The sequence below is a fragment of the Falco biarmicus genome, chromosome Z, assembly GCF_023638135.1.
Source record: "Falco biarmicus isolate bFalBia1 chromosome Z, bFalBia1.pri, whole genome shotgun sequence".
Taxonomy (NCBI): Eukaryota; Metazoa; Chordata; class Aves; order Falconiformes; family Falconidae; genus Falco; species Falco biarmicus.
In genome coordinates this window covers 1,729,947-1,744,851 of record NC_079311.1, presented here as the reverse complement: position 1 = coordinate 1,744,851, position 14,905 = coordinate 1,729,947, and the positions used below count along the sequence as shown (strand labels likewise).

The window sequence follows — 14,905 nt, the reverse complement described above, 5'->3', positions numbered from 1 at the left end:
AAAGCATTTCCTTGAATTTTCTTTAGAAGATCCCCCCCCCCCCCTTAAGCTTTTCTAAGGCACACTGTTTTGGCTCAGGAGATGTTTCCTGCCAGCCCCCAATGGCCAAAGGCTGGCCTCAGCGAGGCCCGCGAGGCCCAGGTCGCCCTCCGGCTCCCCCAGCGCGGCCGTGTCCCCGCCGGGGCGCCCCTCCGCCCGGGGCTGGCCCTCCCGTGACCGGGGAGGCTCTGCCGGCCCTGCCCGGCCCTGCCCTCGCTGGCCCTGCCCGGGGGGAACGGTTTGACCTTCGGCGCTGAGGAAACGGGGCCGCCGGGCGGGTCCCCGCGGGAGGTGCCCGGCTAGGGGTGCGGGGCGCTCGGGGGTCCCCGCGGGCCTGGCGGGTGGCCCTGAGGGGGCACGAGGCGGGGAGCGAGGCTTGGGGTCCGAGGTGACTCGTGTTGGCAGCAGCTGAGGAGAGGGCGCCAGCACGGGCGGGAGGGAGCGGGGCCGCGCTGGGGAGCCGGGAGGGTCCGGGGCGGGCGGCGGCGGGGTGTGTGTGTGTGTCGGCGGCCCTCAAACCGCGGGGCAGGGCGAGGGGGCGGCTGCCGCCCGACCCCCCCCCCCCCCCAGCGAAGGCAGCGGGACGGCGTGGGGCTAGCAGAGGCTACCGCGCACCGGCTGCGCTCCCGGCCCGCGGGGGACGGTAGCGCGGCTCTGCGCTGCGCGGCCGGCTGAGGGGAGCGGGGCGGGCAGCGGGCAGGCCGCGGGCCGGCTGGCGGCGCCGGCTGCCGAAAGAGTCCGGTCCGCAGTTTGCCGCTCGCCGCCGCGCTCTCCCTCGCCGGCAGCGGCGGCGGGCGGGTGGCGGGCGCTCGGAACAGCCGGTTGTTTAAAATCCTTCTAGAACCGTTTCTAATTCCCCCTTGCGCCGGGGAAGGGAGAGCGCGGGGGGGGCGGGGGGGGAGGAGGAGCCGAGGGGGCGGGGGGGCGAGGAGGGAGCAGCCCGTCGGGGTCTCCGGCTGTCGATCACCGCGCGGGGGGCGTGTCCTCCCGCCCGGCCGGCCAATGGGATGTGTGTGTGGCAGCGTCTCCATGGTGACGGGGCTGTTCCCGGGGAGGCTGTGATGGGTTGACAGGTGCGTGACAGTCGGAGCTCTCTGCAGGCATGTACGGCAAAGGCAAGAGCAACAGCAGCGTCCCGTCCGACAGCCAGGCCAGGGAGAAGTGAGTACAGCCCGCCGGCCCGCGCCGGCGGACCGCGCCTTGCGCGGGCACCGACCCTGCGCGCAAAGTAACTTTCCTGCGGGCGGGCGGTGCGGTGCGGGCGCGGGCGCAGCGGGAGGCCGGCCGGCCGGCGGGACCGAGGGGGCCCGGCGCCGCCCGGGCCGGCGTGAGGGGGGCAGGCGGCCGCGGCCGCGCAGCTCGGGCAGGAGGGGGCCGCGGAGGGGGGTCCCCGCGGCGGGACAGCGGCGGCTGGGCGAGGGGGCCGCGGCGGGCGCCCCCCGCCTGCCTTCCGCGCCCGGTCCTCGGCGGGGGCGGGCGGCCGAGCGGCGCCGGGATGCCCGCTCCCCCCGCCCCCAGTTCGCCCCGGTCCCCGGGGCCCTCCGCGGGGCTCGGCGACGCAGGGTGCCGGGACAACTTGGGTAACAAAGAGCCGCGGCCCGGGGACGGGGGGCACGGGGGCTGCCTCCCGCCGCGTCCCAACTCGTCGCCTCGCAACTTTTCCCCGGGACCGCGCAGCCCGGCGGCCCCGACCCCGCGGCGCATTGTTCTCCGGGGCGCACGGCGGAGGGGGGGCGCCGCGCTCCGGCTCCCGCCCCGCCGAACAAAGGTGGTGCCGGGATGGGCGCTCCCCCCCGCTTTTTTTTTTTTTCGGGTGTGTTTTTGTTTTTTTTAGGGTGTACCGGTGTGCGACGGGGCTCCCTCGCACCCCACGGCCTGGAGCCGGCTGGTGCCGAAACAGCCTGCGAAAACTACTTTTTAATTATTATTATTATTGTTTGCTTCATTATTTGCTCGCGGATAAAATGCCCAGCTGCGCGGCGCGGGGTCCCTTTCATCTCCCGCCGCCCTCCCCGTGTCACCGCGCGGCGGCGGGGCGCGGGCGGGGACCCGCGGCGCGGAGCGGACCCCGCTGCTGCGCGGCGGGGTGCGGAGGGGCGGCGGGCGGGCCGGGGGGCGCCGGGTGCCTCCCTCCCGGGGCCCTGCGCTGCCCTTCGGGCGGGCGGGAAAGAAGCGGGAGGAAAACGAGTTTTTGGAATGGACGGCGTCTCTTTAAGTTGTGCGGTAGTGGCAGCTTCTTGACGTTACCGAGGCCGGTTTAGCACGGGGAGGAGGCGGCGGCGGCGGCGGTGGAGGGGGAGGACAAGCCCGAGTGAGGGGGAGGAGAGGAGGGAGTGTATCGGGGGTGGCTTCGGGCTGGGGAGGGTCGGGGTAAGGCTGCTGAAGGAGTCCGGAGATGGAGACCTCCGGGCAGAAACCAGGTTTGCACCCATCTGCTGCAAAAAATCACATTGCTCCAGAATCGCATCCAACATCAGCCTCAATACTCCGCGCAGGGCTGATGAGTTTACCTTCAGGCGGTTTGTCTTGAATCTTCACCTAAAAGTTTCTTTTTTTGTTGGGTCTGGGTTTTTGGGTCTTGGGTTCATTTTTTTTTTTCTACAGCAATTTAGAGACTTCCTAATTCCAGAGACTGGCACGCATGCTTCCTGGAACAGCAGCAGGCCAGGCATCTCTGTTGCTACAGAAGAGGGAGATGCTAGGGGAAATCTGAAGTGTTATGTTTGGGAGTTTCACACATAACTTTGCAATGGAAGGGTAGAGGAAGACAGGCAGCATGGACATGGAATGTTAGTTGCTAAGATGGAGTGGGAGACACAACTTGGGCACTAAAATCTAATCAACTTGTGGCACTTCTTACTCCCAGGATAGGAATAATTTAAAAAATAATTGCTTAAGGGGTTAGTGGAAGCACTGTTTGTTTCATTTAGCAAGATTATGGAGTTGAAAGATTTTCTTGTGCTATACAGTAGCTGGTGTTTGTCAGTACACTTGGGGAGTTCCTAAAGGGCACAATGGGATCGCAGTGTGGGACTAAATAAAACAAATCTGTAGGGCTGATGTTTGTTCGATCGGATGAGGATCAGGCTCTTTTAATTCTGCTTTAGCAAAAACTACACAACACGAGCCACACACACAACTGCTGTGGTCCTAGCGCTGAAACTTTAAACTGTTTTCAGTCTTCTTTCATTGTAGCTGATTTTTCTTCTGGCTTTGTGGTGCGATAAAGCACATAATATTTCATGCGGTATGAAAATGCTTAATAATTTTCAGGGCAAGCCTGCCAAATTGACCTATTGCCAAGTAGCAACTGCCCTGCTAAGTAAAGTTATGGGGGGCCTGCTAGATGGTGCTGTTCCATTTAAATACACTTTGTCTCCTGCTCATTATAACTAACAGCTGGAAATTTGAATTCCTCATGTAGAGATAGATTATTTCACTCAAAACACTGAAATGGTTTGTTCTTTTAAATCATGGACTTGACAGATGGGTAACTTCTTGGTTAGTTACAGATAAACACAACTGGGAATTTAGAAACACCAGTCGTCTTATTTTCCCTGCCAGCAATTGTCCTTCGATGAGAAAAAAAAAAAAAAAAAAGCAGCCTGAAGTCTCGGTTTATGATGTGGAATACCATTATATAGTCTAAATTCCAGGTTTGTTTGTTTTTTGTTTTTTTTTTAATACATCATTTCAAATTTCCTCTTAGTAGATCGGGTCACATCATTGCCATTTTCATATGCTTTCTTTCTGACATCCAAAAAGCTGTGATTACATTTTTTTTCTCTTTCTTATGACACTGTTTTACAACTATGCAGTGCTTCTCCCAAGGTGATGCATGAATTTTTGTTCAGCTCAAAAAAGTTGCCATCAAATTAAATCTCTAAAAAAATACAGGTCTGACTTCTGCATGCGATTGTGTTAATTTGAAAACCACAGAGAAAATATATACATTTGACTGAAACATTAAGTACTTATTTAATCAAGAAGAGCGGGATTATAATTAGGTTTAATTTGAAAGTTTTTAGAACAGAACATGTAATTTAACTCTGTTGTGTCTCCTCAAGGTTTTAAGTATCTAAAATTTGTAGCCAGTAACTGATCTCTGAAATCCACTTGTAATAATTAAGGAAATAAACTGAGAAAAAAAAATACACTACCTCAGGTTTGGATGGCCTAATTATATGGAGCATGTGTCTTCCCCATGAGGGTGTGTGCTAGTGACAGGACTAGGGTGTGAAAATGCGTGTTGTTCAGATGTTGTTTGTAATTAAGGATGTGATATATTTTACAGATCAGTCCAGTGCCAGGTATGTTTGTATCTCACTTTAGTGCTTGCCTTTGATATTTATGTGCTTTGAGGTTATGTAATTTCTATTAAAATGAGTAAGTTTGGCAAGTCATTTGTAGTAGCCCTTGGCGATTTTTCAGTTCCAAAGATGTCATTCGTTTTATTGTCTTTCTCTTTGTCCCTTCTGCCTGACCTTGGGTAAATTATCTGTATTATGTAGTTTAACAACACATACGAAGTGTGGATAGGTGGGTTTGGGAAAAATAACATGTACTTTTATGCCAGAGAAGTACAGTATGGAACAGCTAGGTAAAACGCTGAGAATGAAGGCATATGATAACCTGTGAGATGCAAAGAGGACAAAGAGAGAAAAAAAATCTCAAGTGGTGTCGTGCCCCTTCCTCCAGTTCTATAACAGTTGTGACTTAATTTTGGGTGTAGGCCATTCCCATCGCATAAAGGATGGGAAAGTTGTATCAAACAGCAGCAGTCCCACCACTTGTGCTATTCTGGGGCCAAATAAGGCTCATCTACATTGTAAAAGGAAAAAGACCAAAATTTTCTAAACATCCCCTTTTGTTATCTCTTCACAGCAAATAGGTCTCCCCCCCCAATGCCTTAAAATTGGATTAATTCAGATTAGGAGCTTGAACCTGCTGACATTTCATTGAATGGTGAAACTCTGTGAACTTAATCTTGGAGAAAGAAGGACCAGACTGTACAAATCTTACATAGATTCTCAAACAGGACTTTTATAGTAATTTGCAAGTGGAACTCTATATATAATGTTTTCAGTTAGAAAATATGTGTAGAAAAGTAAGTAAAAAGAATGTACATCCTAAGGAAAACTAAATTTTGAAGGGATTTACTTGTTTTGTGTTCAGTTGTGTTAATCCTTCAATGGTCTTCTAAAGTGGTCTTTTTTGCAAGGTGCCGTTGCCTTGGTGGAGCTCAGCAGACCTGCAGATTTTGCTTAAAAACTAACTGGGTGACTAGGGACTGTGATTTACTGTGATATAAAAGGATGCATGATCAAAATAACAACATAGAAGCAAGCATTAGAGTTAGTTATTGATTATTTTTCAGCTTGGTCTGGGAGAGGATGTAGAGCAAGTGAGAATTCTTGATGGCTGCTGTCATGGTATTCTTACTCCTTTTTTTTTTTTTTTGCATGACCCTAGTTGTAAATGCCACCTAAGTTTGATCTTGGCCAGTTGGTCACATGGAGGAAGATGGGCATTTTTCTTTTCCACTTTGCTGTTGCTTTGAAGAAAGAAGAGGTCTCCTTTGCAGTTTCTTCTCAATTCTGTTTTGGGTGGTTGGCCATTTGGATGTACAGCTCCTTTATATGTGGGTGCATAGACATTTCTTCCCAAAGTTGAAAGTGGAGTGAAATTTATACGTCATTTTCTTGTTGATGCCAATAGGGTTCTCTGTAAACAGGAAAAACTCACCAGTGCTTTCTGTATTTGATTCTGCTGCTGTTTAGGAAAACAGATTTCTGAGGACTTCTGAGGATTTGTGGGTTTCTAGACATATTTGTGAGGGGTTTTTTTGTTAGTTGATGGGTTTTTTTGTGAGGTTTTGTTTTGGTTGTTGGGGTTTTTTTTTCCAAATTTGGAAAGACAGCATTGCATGAGTTGACATAGTTAAGTTACATTTTTCACTGTAATGTTTGTAAACTACATAAAAATAAAGGGCAGATTAAAATTAATTGGCTTCAGTGATCAATTTGCTGCTTATCCCTGGGAAACGGTGAGCTAGCTTTCCAAGTTTCAGGTGGTGAAAGATACTCTGGTGGTAGTGTAATCCAGCGTGTTTTACAGAATTTAGGTTTAATGTTTATACACTGATTTCATCCATCAGGTGTAACTTGTAAAAGTTGCAGGTGTGCTGCTCTGGGAGTCTATGGACATAACACTTTTTAACCATTCTAGAAGAATATACTTTTTATTAAAGAAGAGCACAGAAGGGAACTTTCTGGAGATAGTAAGTATTTATCAGTATTTATTAATGATCACAGTGCTTCAGGTACTCTCTCATACTGCACAGTTATCTTAGACAGCATACGAAGGTGTTTCAGATAGTGTATATGCTGCAGTTCAGACCACTAAGAATAACTACTGTTGCAGTGGAGATTTAACAGGCACTGACAGACTGAAGGGTAGGTGTGGTGGACCGTAGAAATGTAACTTCAGTATAGCGGTGCCCTGAAATACATATCAAACTTAAAAGTGTACTGCTTATAGCAGGGGTGTTTGTTTCCATACAGTTAAGGACTTCATTGGACTGACAAGAATCAAGGAAAAAAAGAAGCTTCAGTTTCTGCATTGCTTCCTCTACACAGTTGGTCTGCTCACAAAAGGTTTGAGTGTTTTGTCCTGTGCTTTTTTTTCCTGGATGGTGAGCTTCATGAGGTGTCTGATGCTAGCTTTTGTGGGTTCTGTAGTGCTGAGCAGACTTCTGCTGCTAAAGAGCAAGGACTTCTGGAGCCCACTCAGACCCACTGGGTACAGCAGATGCACTCTTGATGACAATGAGCATCATTCGGGCTTGCCTAAGAGGTAATTAAATCTTGCTGGAGGAGACAGTAGTCAACAGAAACCAGCATATATTAATAATTCATTTTGCTTAAATTATAGGCATATGATAGAGTTACAAGTATTAAAGTAGCCAAACCAGATTTTCTTTGCCAAACTTTCAGTGTTTGGGTGGAAAAATTGTAATGGTGTATGTAAGCCTTGTGCTGGTTTATTTAATTTCTTTGTGTTAAACAGTTCAGCTGAAGTGTTTTGGCTCACTCTGAAAATTAGGCAAAGTAAAAAATGCGTTTTCCAATGTTTCAAAAGTTCTCATAACTTTTACCATGGAAGACCAATAGTACTCCTCTCCTTTGAAACACTTGAAATCTAGTTGAGAAGGGATGAGGGATTTTATTCCAGGGTTGTGTCTTTTTCTATTTGCATGACAAAGCATCTGAATTTAGCCAGGATACAAGCCTTTTCAAAAGGATCAATTTGCATATGCTTAGGGCTTACTAACTGTAATCGCTGAATGTTTCATTTTTGCTGGGAGTGCAGTAGTTACTGGGTTCAGAGGAACGGTCTGGGGAGAAGAAACAGGGCTGGGTGTTGTTGGGAAGGAGAGTGCAAGTACAGGCCGAGCCGTTGGAGCTGCAGTTGTGAGATGCCAGGACACAGAGCTAACAGGGGGTTGGCTCTTGAAGGAGGATGAAGCGGAGTGGAAATGGCCAGTCCAGAGAGATGAGACAAAGAATTGCTCCCTGAAGGGACTGGCATTGGGATCAGAGATCTGGATGGGAGCTGGTGCATCGTGACAAGGAAAATAGACCTGGTGCAAAACAGGGAGCAGAGCCAGGACAGTGATTCCTTCAAGGAGACAGGTCAGGAAGTGGAAGATTTTTGTTAAGTTAGGAGGAACATACTGTCCCTCCAAGTGCTAGAAAATGACCGTTCCTTTGCTGGCAGCAAAGGAATGTGTGAGACCAAGGGATAAAATGATAAAACAAGATAAAATGTACAAACACGTATGAAATACTGGACTTGACTGAAATGGCAGAGAGGTTATGGTAGTCCTAGAATCTGTAGCTCAGATGAGATGTCGGAACTTTAAGAGGGAAGGGTAGGATTTGCTGTTCAGAAGCAGCTGGAATAGCGTGTCTGTATGTGTCAGAGTGCAATGTCTGGGTGTTGTACTTGCTTTCTCAGTAACATTCTCTTGACTTGGAAAATATGGATATATACTAAGCATTGTTCTTACTTTGTCCTCATCTGCATGTTCACTAATATTTTTTTTTTTAACTTCCGGAAAAAAACTCTTGGGTTTTTTATTGTGCAGAATAAAGCATTGTTTTCATAATTAGTAGCTATTTGATAATTTGCTATTTTGCTGCCATACGGTATGTGCCTTATGGCTGCCTTGCTGTTTCATAATACAGCTGTTCCTAGAGAAAGAATGTGTTGTTTCTTTGGTGCCCAGCACCACAGTGTCTGAGTTTCACAAACCTCTAAAAATATGCATCAAGCCACTCCTGCCTGCTTGCCAGTTTTGGAAATGGCAGTAACACAAGAAAGGTAAAAAGCAAAAATACTTGCTGATTATTGGGTGCCCAGTTTGAGCTGTGTAGCCCAGGATTTTTTTTGGAGCATTATACAAACCACTGGTGTGTACATAAAACTTCCACCATCTCTTCTTCCACTCATTTTAAGGATGAGATACCATTTTATCATGTTGGGCATCTGGAAGGTTAGGAACAGAAAATGATTCATCTGCTGTGCAAGGTTTGTTTCAGCTGAGTGGCTTACGACACAGAGCCATCCTGTGGCACACTCAGAGATGGAGGACCTTTTCAGGTGGTCTCAGAAGGACCCATCTACAGCACGGTCCCTGCCACCCCAGAGTCTGCCATCTCCCCGCTACAGCACACAGCATCTGCCTCGGACAGACTGTGATTCAGTCCAGAGCAGGATGGAAACAAGCAGTCCCATCAGTTAGAGAACAGCTGAAGCCTCATTTTCTGGACATCTCTGTTCTTGAGGTCTTGCTGCAGTGTTTCTGTGAAAGCAAATAGCTGAAGCGACTTGTAGAAATGTGGGGGGTTTTTTTTGATTTTTGAGACTACTGTCTCTTTTTTTGAGGTGGAAAATGAACTCAGAAGTTATCCAGGGTGGACAGTTGTGTACTTACTGTAACACTCAGCATGACCTCGAAAGCCTGCTTTTCTTAGGGAGGGAGACTACAAATAAATGATTGTATAATTCAGGGTAGCATTGTAACTGGGTAGTGCCACTCCATGAACCCTCAGAGTGCAGAAGAGGGCACAGTCCTGCACTGCCTAGCATGGTACTCTGTGAGTGCACGTAATTAGCAAGTGCTCAAAACAGTTGCTTTTAAGAGTTTTCTGCAAACCTTTTTTTTGGGCACCAGCAAGAACACAGGTAGGTGATGTTTTTTCACCATAGATGTTTGATAGCTACAACTTCAAGGCTTCCCAGCTGTCTTAGCTGATGAGGGCTACTTGGTTCCTGCTATGTTGGTGTACATATAGGCCTGAAAGGAGTGGTGGTCTGGGTTGAGTTGAAGCTCAAGTTTCTTTTTCTGGTGTGTGCTCAGTTGAGATTGTTTAGTCCAGACTGTTGAAGTAGTGGTCAGGTCATACATAGTTGTTGTTTCAACTCTTAAGAGAAGCTCTTCCTCAGATAGCAAGAAACACATTAATTCAGAAAACTTGATGACCTCTGTGCATTCTTCTGGGCTCTAAAGTATTCCTTCCAGTCCCAGGGAAGTAACAGATGAGAACATAAGATGTTCTTTACTAAGGAACTGGAAGGTGGCAGTAGTCAAGACCATAGCGTCCTAGGTTTTTGCTTTCTTGCTTCATTAAATGCAAAAATCTAAACCACAAAAATAAACTGAAATTTTTTGTCATAGGTCATTTTTTCCTTTCAAACCTTCTGTGATTCTTGCCTCTGGACTCGTTTTTTGTTTTTTCCTTATTAGTAGTGTGTCCAGATCAGAGCATGGAACTGCGCAGAATGAAATAATTACTTCTCTTTTGAGATGATATATACTAATTAGGTTTTATTTATAAAATATTGCTGCTAATATTCCCTAGAACACTTGCCTGGGTTTTGTTGCTCTTGGGTTTTGTTGTTTGTTTTTCGTTATTTTTTTTTTAAGTCATCCATTTTGCAGTCAACATGCCTTCCAGGTTCTTTTTACAATACTGTTGCCTAGCCAATTATTCCCCATTTCATATTCGTGTATTTGATTTCTTATTCCTGAGCATAGTACTCTACATTTGTCTGTATTAAATTTTCTCTTATTTACTGCCCTTATTTTGTTTGTGTCCCCAAAAGGGCTTATAATCTTTCCCAGTTTACCATGTACACTTCCGTATTTCTACATACAACTGATTAATGAAGGTCTTTTAATGGAATTGGCTTAGGATAGCAAGAAATTTCTTGAAACGTTCTCTCATTTTTAGAAATATACTCATAATGACTCTTCCATTTTTTTCACGTGACTACACCATTTTTTTGATTTCGTGAAAGCTAACTGCTTACATACACGTCATATGATAGGCTAAGAATCAAAACTCTTGTATCTTAACTTCTAGTAAGCCATCCGTGTGTTCCTCCTTACCTACTGCACAGTCTCCCTTCCAGGTAAACCAAACAGCTGACAGGGTCTTATTCTTGACAGATAATGTTGACTCTTCCTTATCTTTGTATTCTGAAGGTGTTTATAACTTGTTTCTCAAATTGTTTTCTGTATATTTTTTGATAGTCCAGCTGATGTCTGCATGAACTATATTTTTTTTTAATATGTGTTTCATACATGGTATGGCATGCTAAGATTTTTCGGTTTCTTGAGATTTTTTCTAGTTTTGTTTTCTCCAATACCAGACCAATGTAATATGTGTAGACATGCCAAAGTATTGACTCCTGCTCATCATGTGCGTGGTTGGACAGTCAGACAGGGACGTTGCATGGCTCATTTCTGCTTGCCTGTATCTTGGTTGCTTTTCTGTGCAGTTAAACTAACTTACACTGTTGTGGGAGTTTGAGTTTCAACTGAAGAGCTAAGTTCAGGGCCTCTTTTTTTGTGGTTTTTTTTTCTTTTTTTTTTTTTTTCTCAGCAGCCTAACATCTAGTTTACTGTATATCAACTTGACAAACATCTCACAGTGATGCCCTCCTTATGACTGGTCCCCAGAAGCCTTTCCTCTTCCTCTTCCCTTTGTACCTTCATTCCCAGTGACCAGAGCAGCCTGAGCCTCTTGTGTATGAGTCATCGGCTCCTCCAAACCTCAGTTTGCACACAGTTTTGACCACCCACATCTTGTTTTTAGGAAAACCAGCTTCATTTATCATAGAATCATAGAATCATTTAAGTTGGAAAAGGCCTTTAAGATCATCAAGTCCAACCATTAACCCAGGACTTTCAAGTCCATCACTAAAACATGTCGCTAAGCACCACGCCTGCATGTTTTTTAAACACCCCCAGGGACGGTGACTCCAGCACCTCCCCGGGCAGCCTGTTCCAGGGCCTGACCACCCCTGCAGGGAAGACGTTTCCCCGCTACCCGAGCTAACCCCCCCGTGCAGCTTGGGGCCGTTTCCTCTCGCCCTGTCACTTGTTCTCCGGGAGCAGCGCCCGACCCCCGCTGCCCGCAGCCCCTGCCAGGCAGCTGTAGGGAGCGACCAGGTCCCCCCTGAGCCCCCTCCTGCCCAGGCTGCCCCCCCCAGCCCCCCAGCCGCCCCCCCAGGCCTGGTGCCCCAGCCCCTGCCCCAGCCCCCTGCCCGTCCCTGGACACGCTCCAGCCCCTCCGCGTCCCTCCTGCAGCGAGGGGCCCAGCCCTGAGCCCAGGGCCCGAGGGGCGGCCGCACCAGTGCCCCGCGCAGGGGGACGGGCACTGCCTGGCCCTGCTGGCCACGCTGCTGCTGACACCGGCCAGGGCGCTGCTGGCCGCCTTGGCCACCTGGGCACGCCGGGGGCTCACGCCCAGCCGGCTGCTGCCCAGCCCCCCCAGGCCCTTTTCCCCCGGCCCTTCCCAGCCCCCTGGCCCAGGCCTGCAGCGCTGCCTGGGGCTGCTGTGACCCAGGGGCAGGGCCCGGCACTCGGCCTCCTCGGGCCTCCTACCGGGGGCCTCGGCCCCTGGGCCCGGCCTGCCCAGCCCCCCCTGCAGAGCCCCCTGCCCCCCGCAGGGCAGCACGGCCCCCAGCCCGGTGCCACCCGCACACGGACCGGGGGGCGCTCAGTCCCCTCGCCCAGCCCGTCGGCACAGACATTACCCAGGGCCGGCCCCAGCACGGAGCCCTGGGGACACCCCCTGTGCCCGGCGCCAGCGGGAGGGGGCTCCAGCCACCGCCGCCCCCTGCGCCCGGCCGCCCCCAGCCCCTCACCCAGCGCAGGGCACCCCCGGCCCGGCCCGGGGCAGCCGGGTTCCCCAGGAGATGCTGTGGGAGATGGTGTCAGAGGCTTTACTAGGGTCCACACAGACAGCATCCACAGCCTTTCCGTCACTGCTGGGCAGGTCACCTTGTGACGGAAGATCGGGTTTCTCAGTCAGGCCCTGCCTTGCACAACCCCACGCTGGCTGGGCCTGATGCCCCACTTGTCCTGCATGTGCCAGGTGATGGAAATCACGACAATCTGCTCCATAACCTCCCCTGGCACCGAGGTGACAGGGCTAACAGGGCTGTAGGGCCCCAGATCCTCCTTCCAGCCCTCCCTGCAGATGGGTGTCACACTGGCCAACCCCTACCCTGCTGGGACCTCCCCGGTGAGCCAGGGCTGATGATAAATGATGGAGAGTGTTTATTGTGATAAAACAGTCAAAATGTAAATGAGCAGAATGTATAGTGTCCATTTATTCTCTGTGGGGTTTCTCAGAATGCTTGTAGTCTTCAGGCAGGTATACTGGAAGTTTTGGGTTTTAAGTTTCAAGCTGGACTGATGCATTGAAGAGCAGTGACTGACTGGATTTCCTTCAGAGTGACTGATAGCATGCTCTTTCCCCACCTTGTTTCCTTTGCAAATATGGTGTAAAAATCTCGATATCGGAAATCACGCTTCTGATGGCAGGTGCGCTTTGTCAGGTGTGGTTGTGGATTGTGAGAGTTGTCTGGCTCCTCAGTGCTTCCTAGCATTGAATTCACAGGCTGCTTGATCCCATCTTTGTCAGGGTTTTCAGTCTGCCTTTGGGCTTGTGTTTCAGTGTGAAGTTCAGTTGTTCAGGCAGAAGCATTTAACTGGGAGCAGACCATGATATAACCAATACTTTTTGCTAAGTTTGTGTGGTTCTTCTTGAAGTACAACCCTTGATGGTAACCCCAAACTCTCGATGGGATTGATCAAGCCTAAATTGCCAATGAAAATGCTGGTTTGCTACTTCAGATTGGCTATTTTGTTTCTTTGCTGTCTTCCATTCCTGAATAAAAGACTGTCTTTGAAAGAGGGAATTTCAATCATGAAGAAGAAATTAATGTAAGAAGGTACTGACTACACAGTGTCACGTGTTTTATATTGACTTTCATTTTATTTTCAGTGCCTTGGACACTTGGGAGAGATTTCACCTTAAAACCAAACCCATATAACTTTTCTAGAAAGAAGCCAGTGTTTTGAAAATGCAGCAGCAATAAATTACCAGTATATGTAAATTCCAGTGCATGCAGTATTTTTTTATGTTGATATTGAAAATGCCTTGTTGCTAGTAGATGCGTTTTTAAATCCATCTAGTGAGTTTGGAAAGTTAAGAATGTTCCACTGTTTGGATAAAGTATTTTTGCGTACTTAGAGGAAGGTAAAATAGTTATATTTTCTGTGGTAATCAATTTAATGCTTATTAAAAAGTTGCAGTGCTAGTCTTGGAAGCTGTTTTTATAGGTTAAAAAAAAATTACAGCAATGTCAGTGGCAGCCTGAGGTAGCCTGTGTTGTCACGTTGGTCTTTCCCTGGGAAGGGCTGTACTTTCTGAAGAAAATACTTGAGTGCAGAAATGGAACTATAATTCCTTAATAAATCTGTTATTCTTGACAGTCTCAGGACAAAATGGATCATATGGCTGACAGGCTGTGTGATTGCATTGTAAATATTAGTGATTTATGAGGCCAGAAGTAAGGATGCCACCTGATGCTTCTGCTATGGAAGTTGTGGTGCTTTATCAGATCCTTGTAATTGCAACAGCAAGTTTTGATAAACCAAAGCCCCTTTGTTTTCTCTGTGCTAAATGTTTTATTTACTGTTCTTGTTTCCCAACTAATCCTCAAATAGTGGGGCCAGTCTTGGATGGCTCCAATTATTCCTGCTTAGGTCAGCCTTGGAATTGAAGTGGTGGTGGTGAGTTGATAGGTGCTATTTATTGGTTGGGAATGTGGGTGAGTTAATGAAATTTTATCAGGTATCGGGAATAATGAAGCTCCCCTGTCTAGTCTGAAACTTCCCTAGAAGTGAAGGTTACAACTCCCATTGACAGTCTTCTGAACTGTTCTGGCCCTTTAATTATTTATTGTTAAAGCCCTCCTAAATCGGTATATATTGTTTAATCTGCCTTGAAATGTGAATTGCAAGTCAAAGGCCTTTGAGTAATGTAGTGAAAAGTTGTCTGAATTTATTGCATTTTCTCTTAAGTGCTTCCTAAACTTTGGTAAACCAGTTTGGTAGTTTGTTCCAGCAGTCAGTCATCTTTGGTGATGGGCAGCAGAGCTGCCAGTGCCTCCTGCCACCGTTCAGATTAGGGGATGCGCTCCCTTCTGCAAGTCAGAAAGACTTTGATGATGCCACTGTATAGAGTATAATAAATGGAGAGGATGTTCTAAAAACTTAAAGGCATGTATTTGTGGCCTGAGGCATTAAGTTTTGTTTTCCTGTGTGTTCATACGCATGTTGTAAGGTAACATAAATGAAAGTTGATTTTCTGGGTTGGAATAGGAAAAGTAAGTGATCAACAAATAAACACTTAAAGCTTGAACACAGGACAGTATGTAAAAGAAAAAAAATCTGGAAAAGATAAAGGAGAGCTTCTAGTCAGAAGATGAAGAGCAGTGAGAA

General features: G+C 48.0%; 1 protein-coding gene across 4 annotated transcripts in view; it reads left to right on the top strand.

Moving 5' to 3' along the window:
• The first annotated feature begins 992 nt into the window (after positions 1 to 992).
• Positions 993 to 14,905, top strand: part of SSBP2 (single stranded DNA binding protein 2) — a 191,356-nt gene continuing 177,443 nt past the window's right edge. The window contains exon 1 of one of the 4 annotated variants that reach the window (XM_056323656.1): positions 993 to 1,200. In XM_056323656.1, the coding sequence (XP_056179631.1) occupies positions 1,142 to 1,200 (59 nt within the window). In that variant the 5' untranslated portion in view covers positions 993 to 1,141. The remainder of the gene's footprint in view (positions 1,201 to 14,905) is intronic. The other 3 variants (XM_056323654.1, XM_056323657.1, XM_056323655.1) reach the window with 3 other exon arrangements.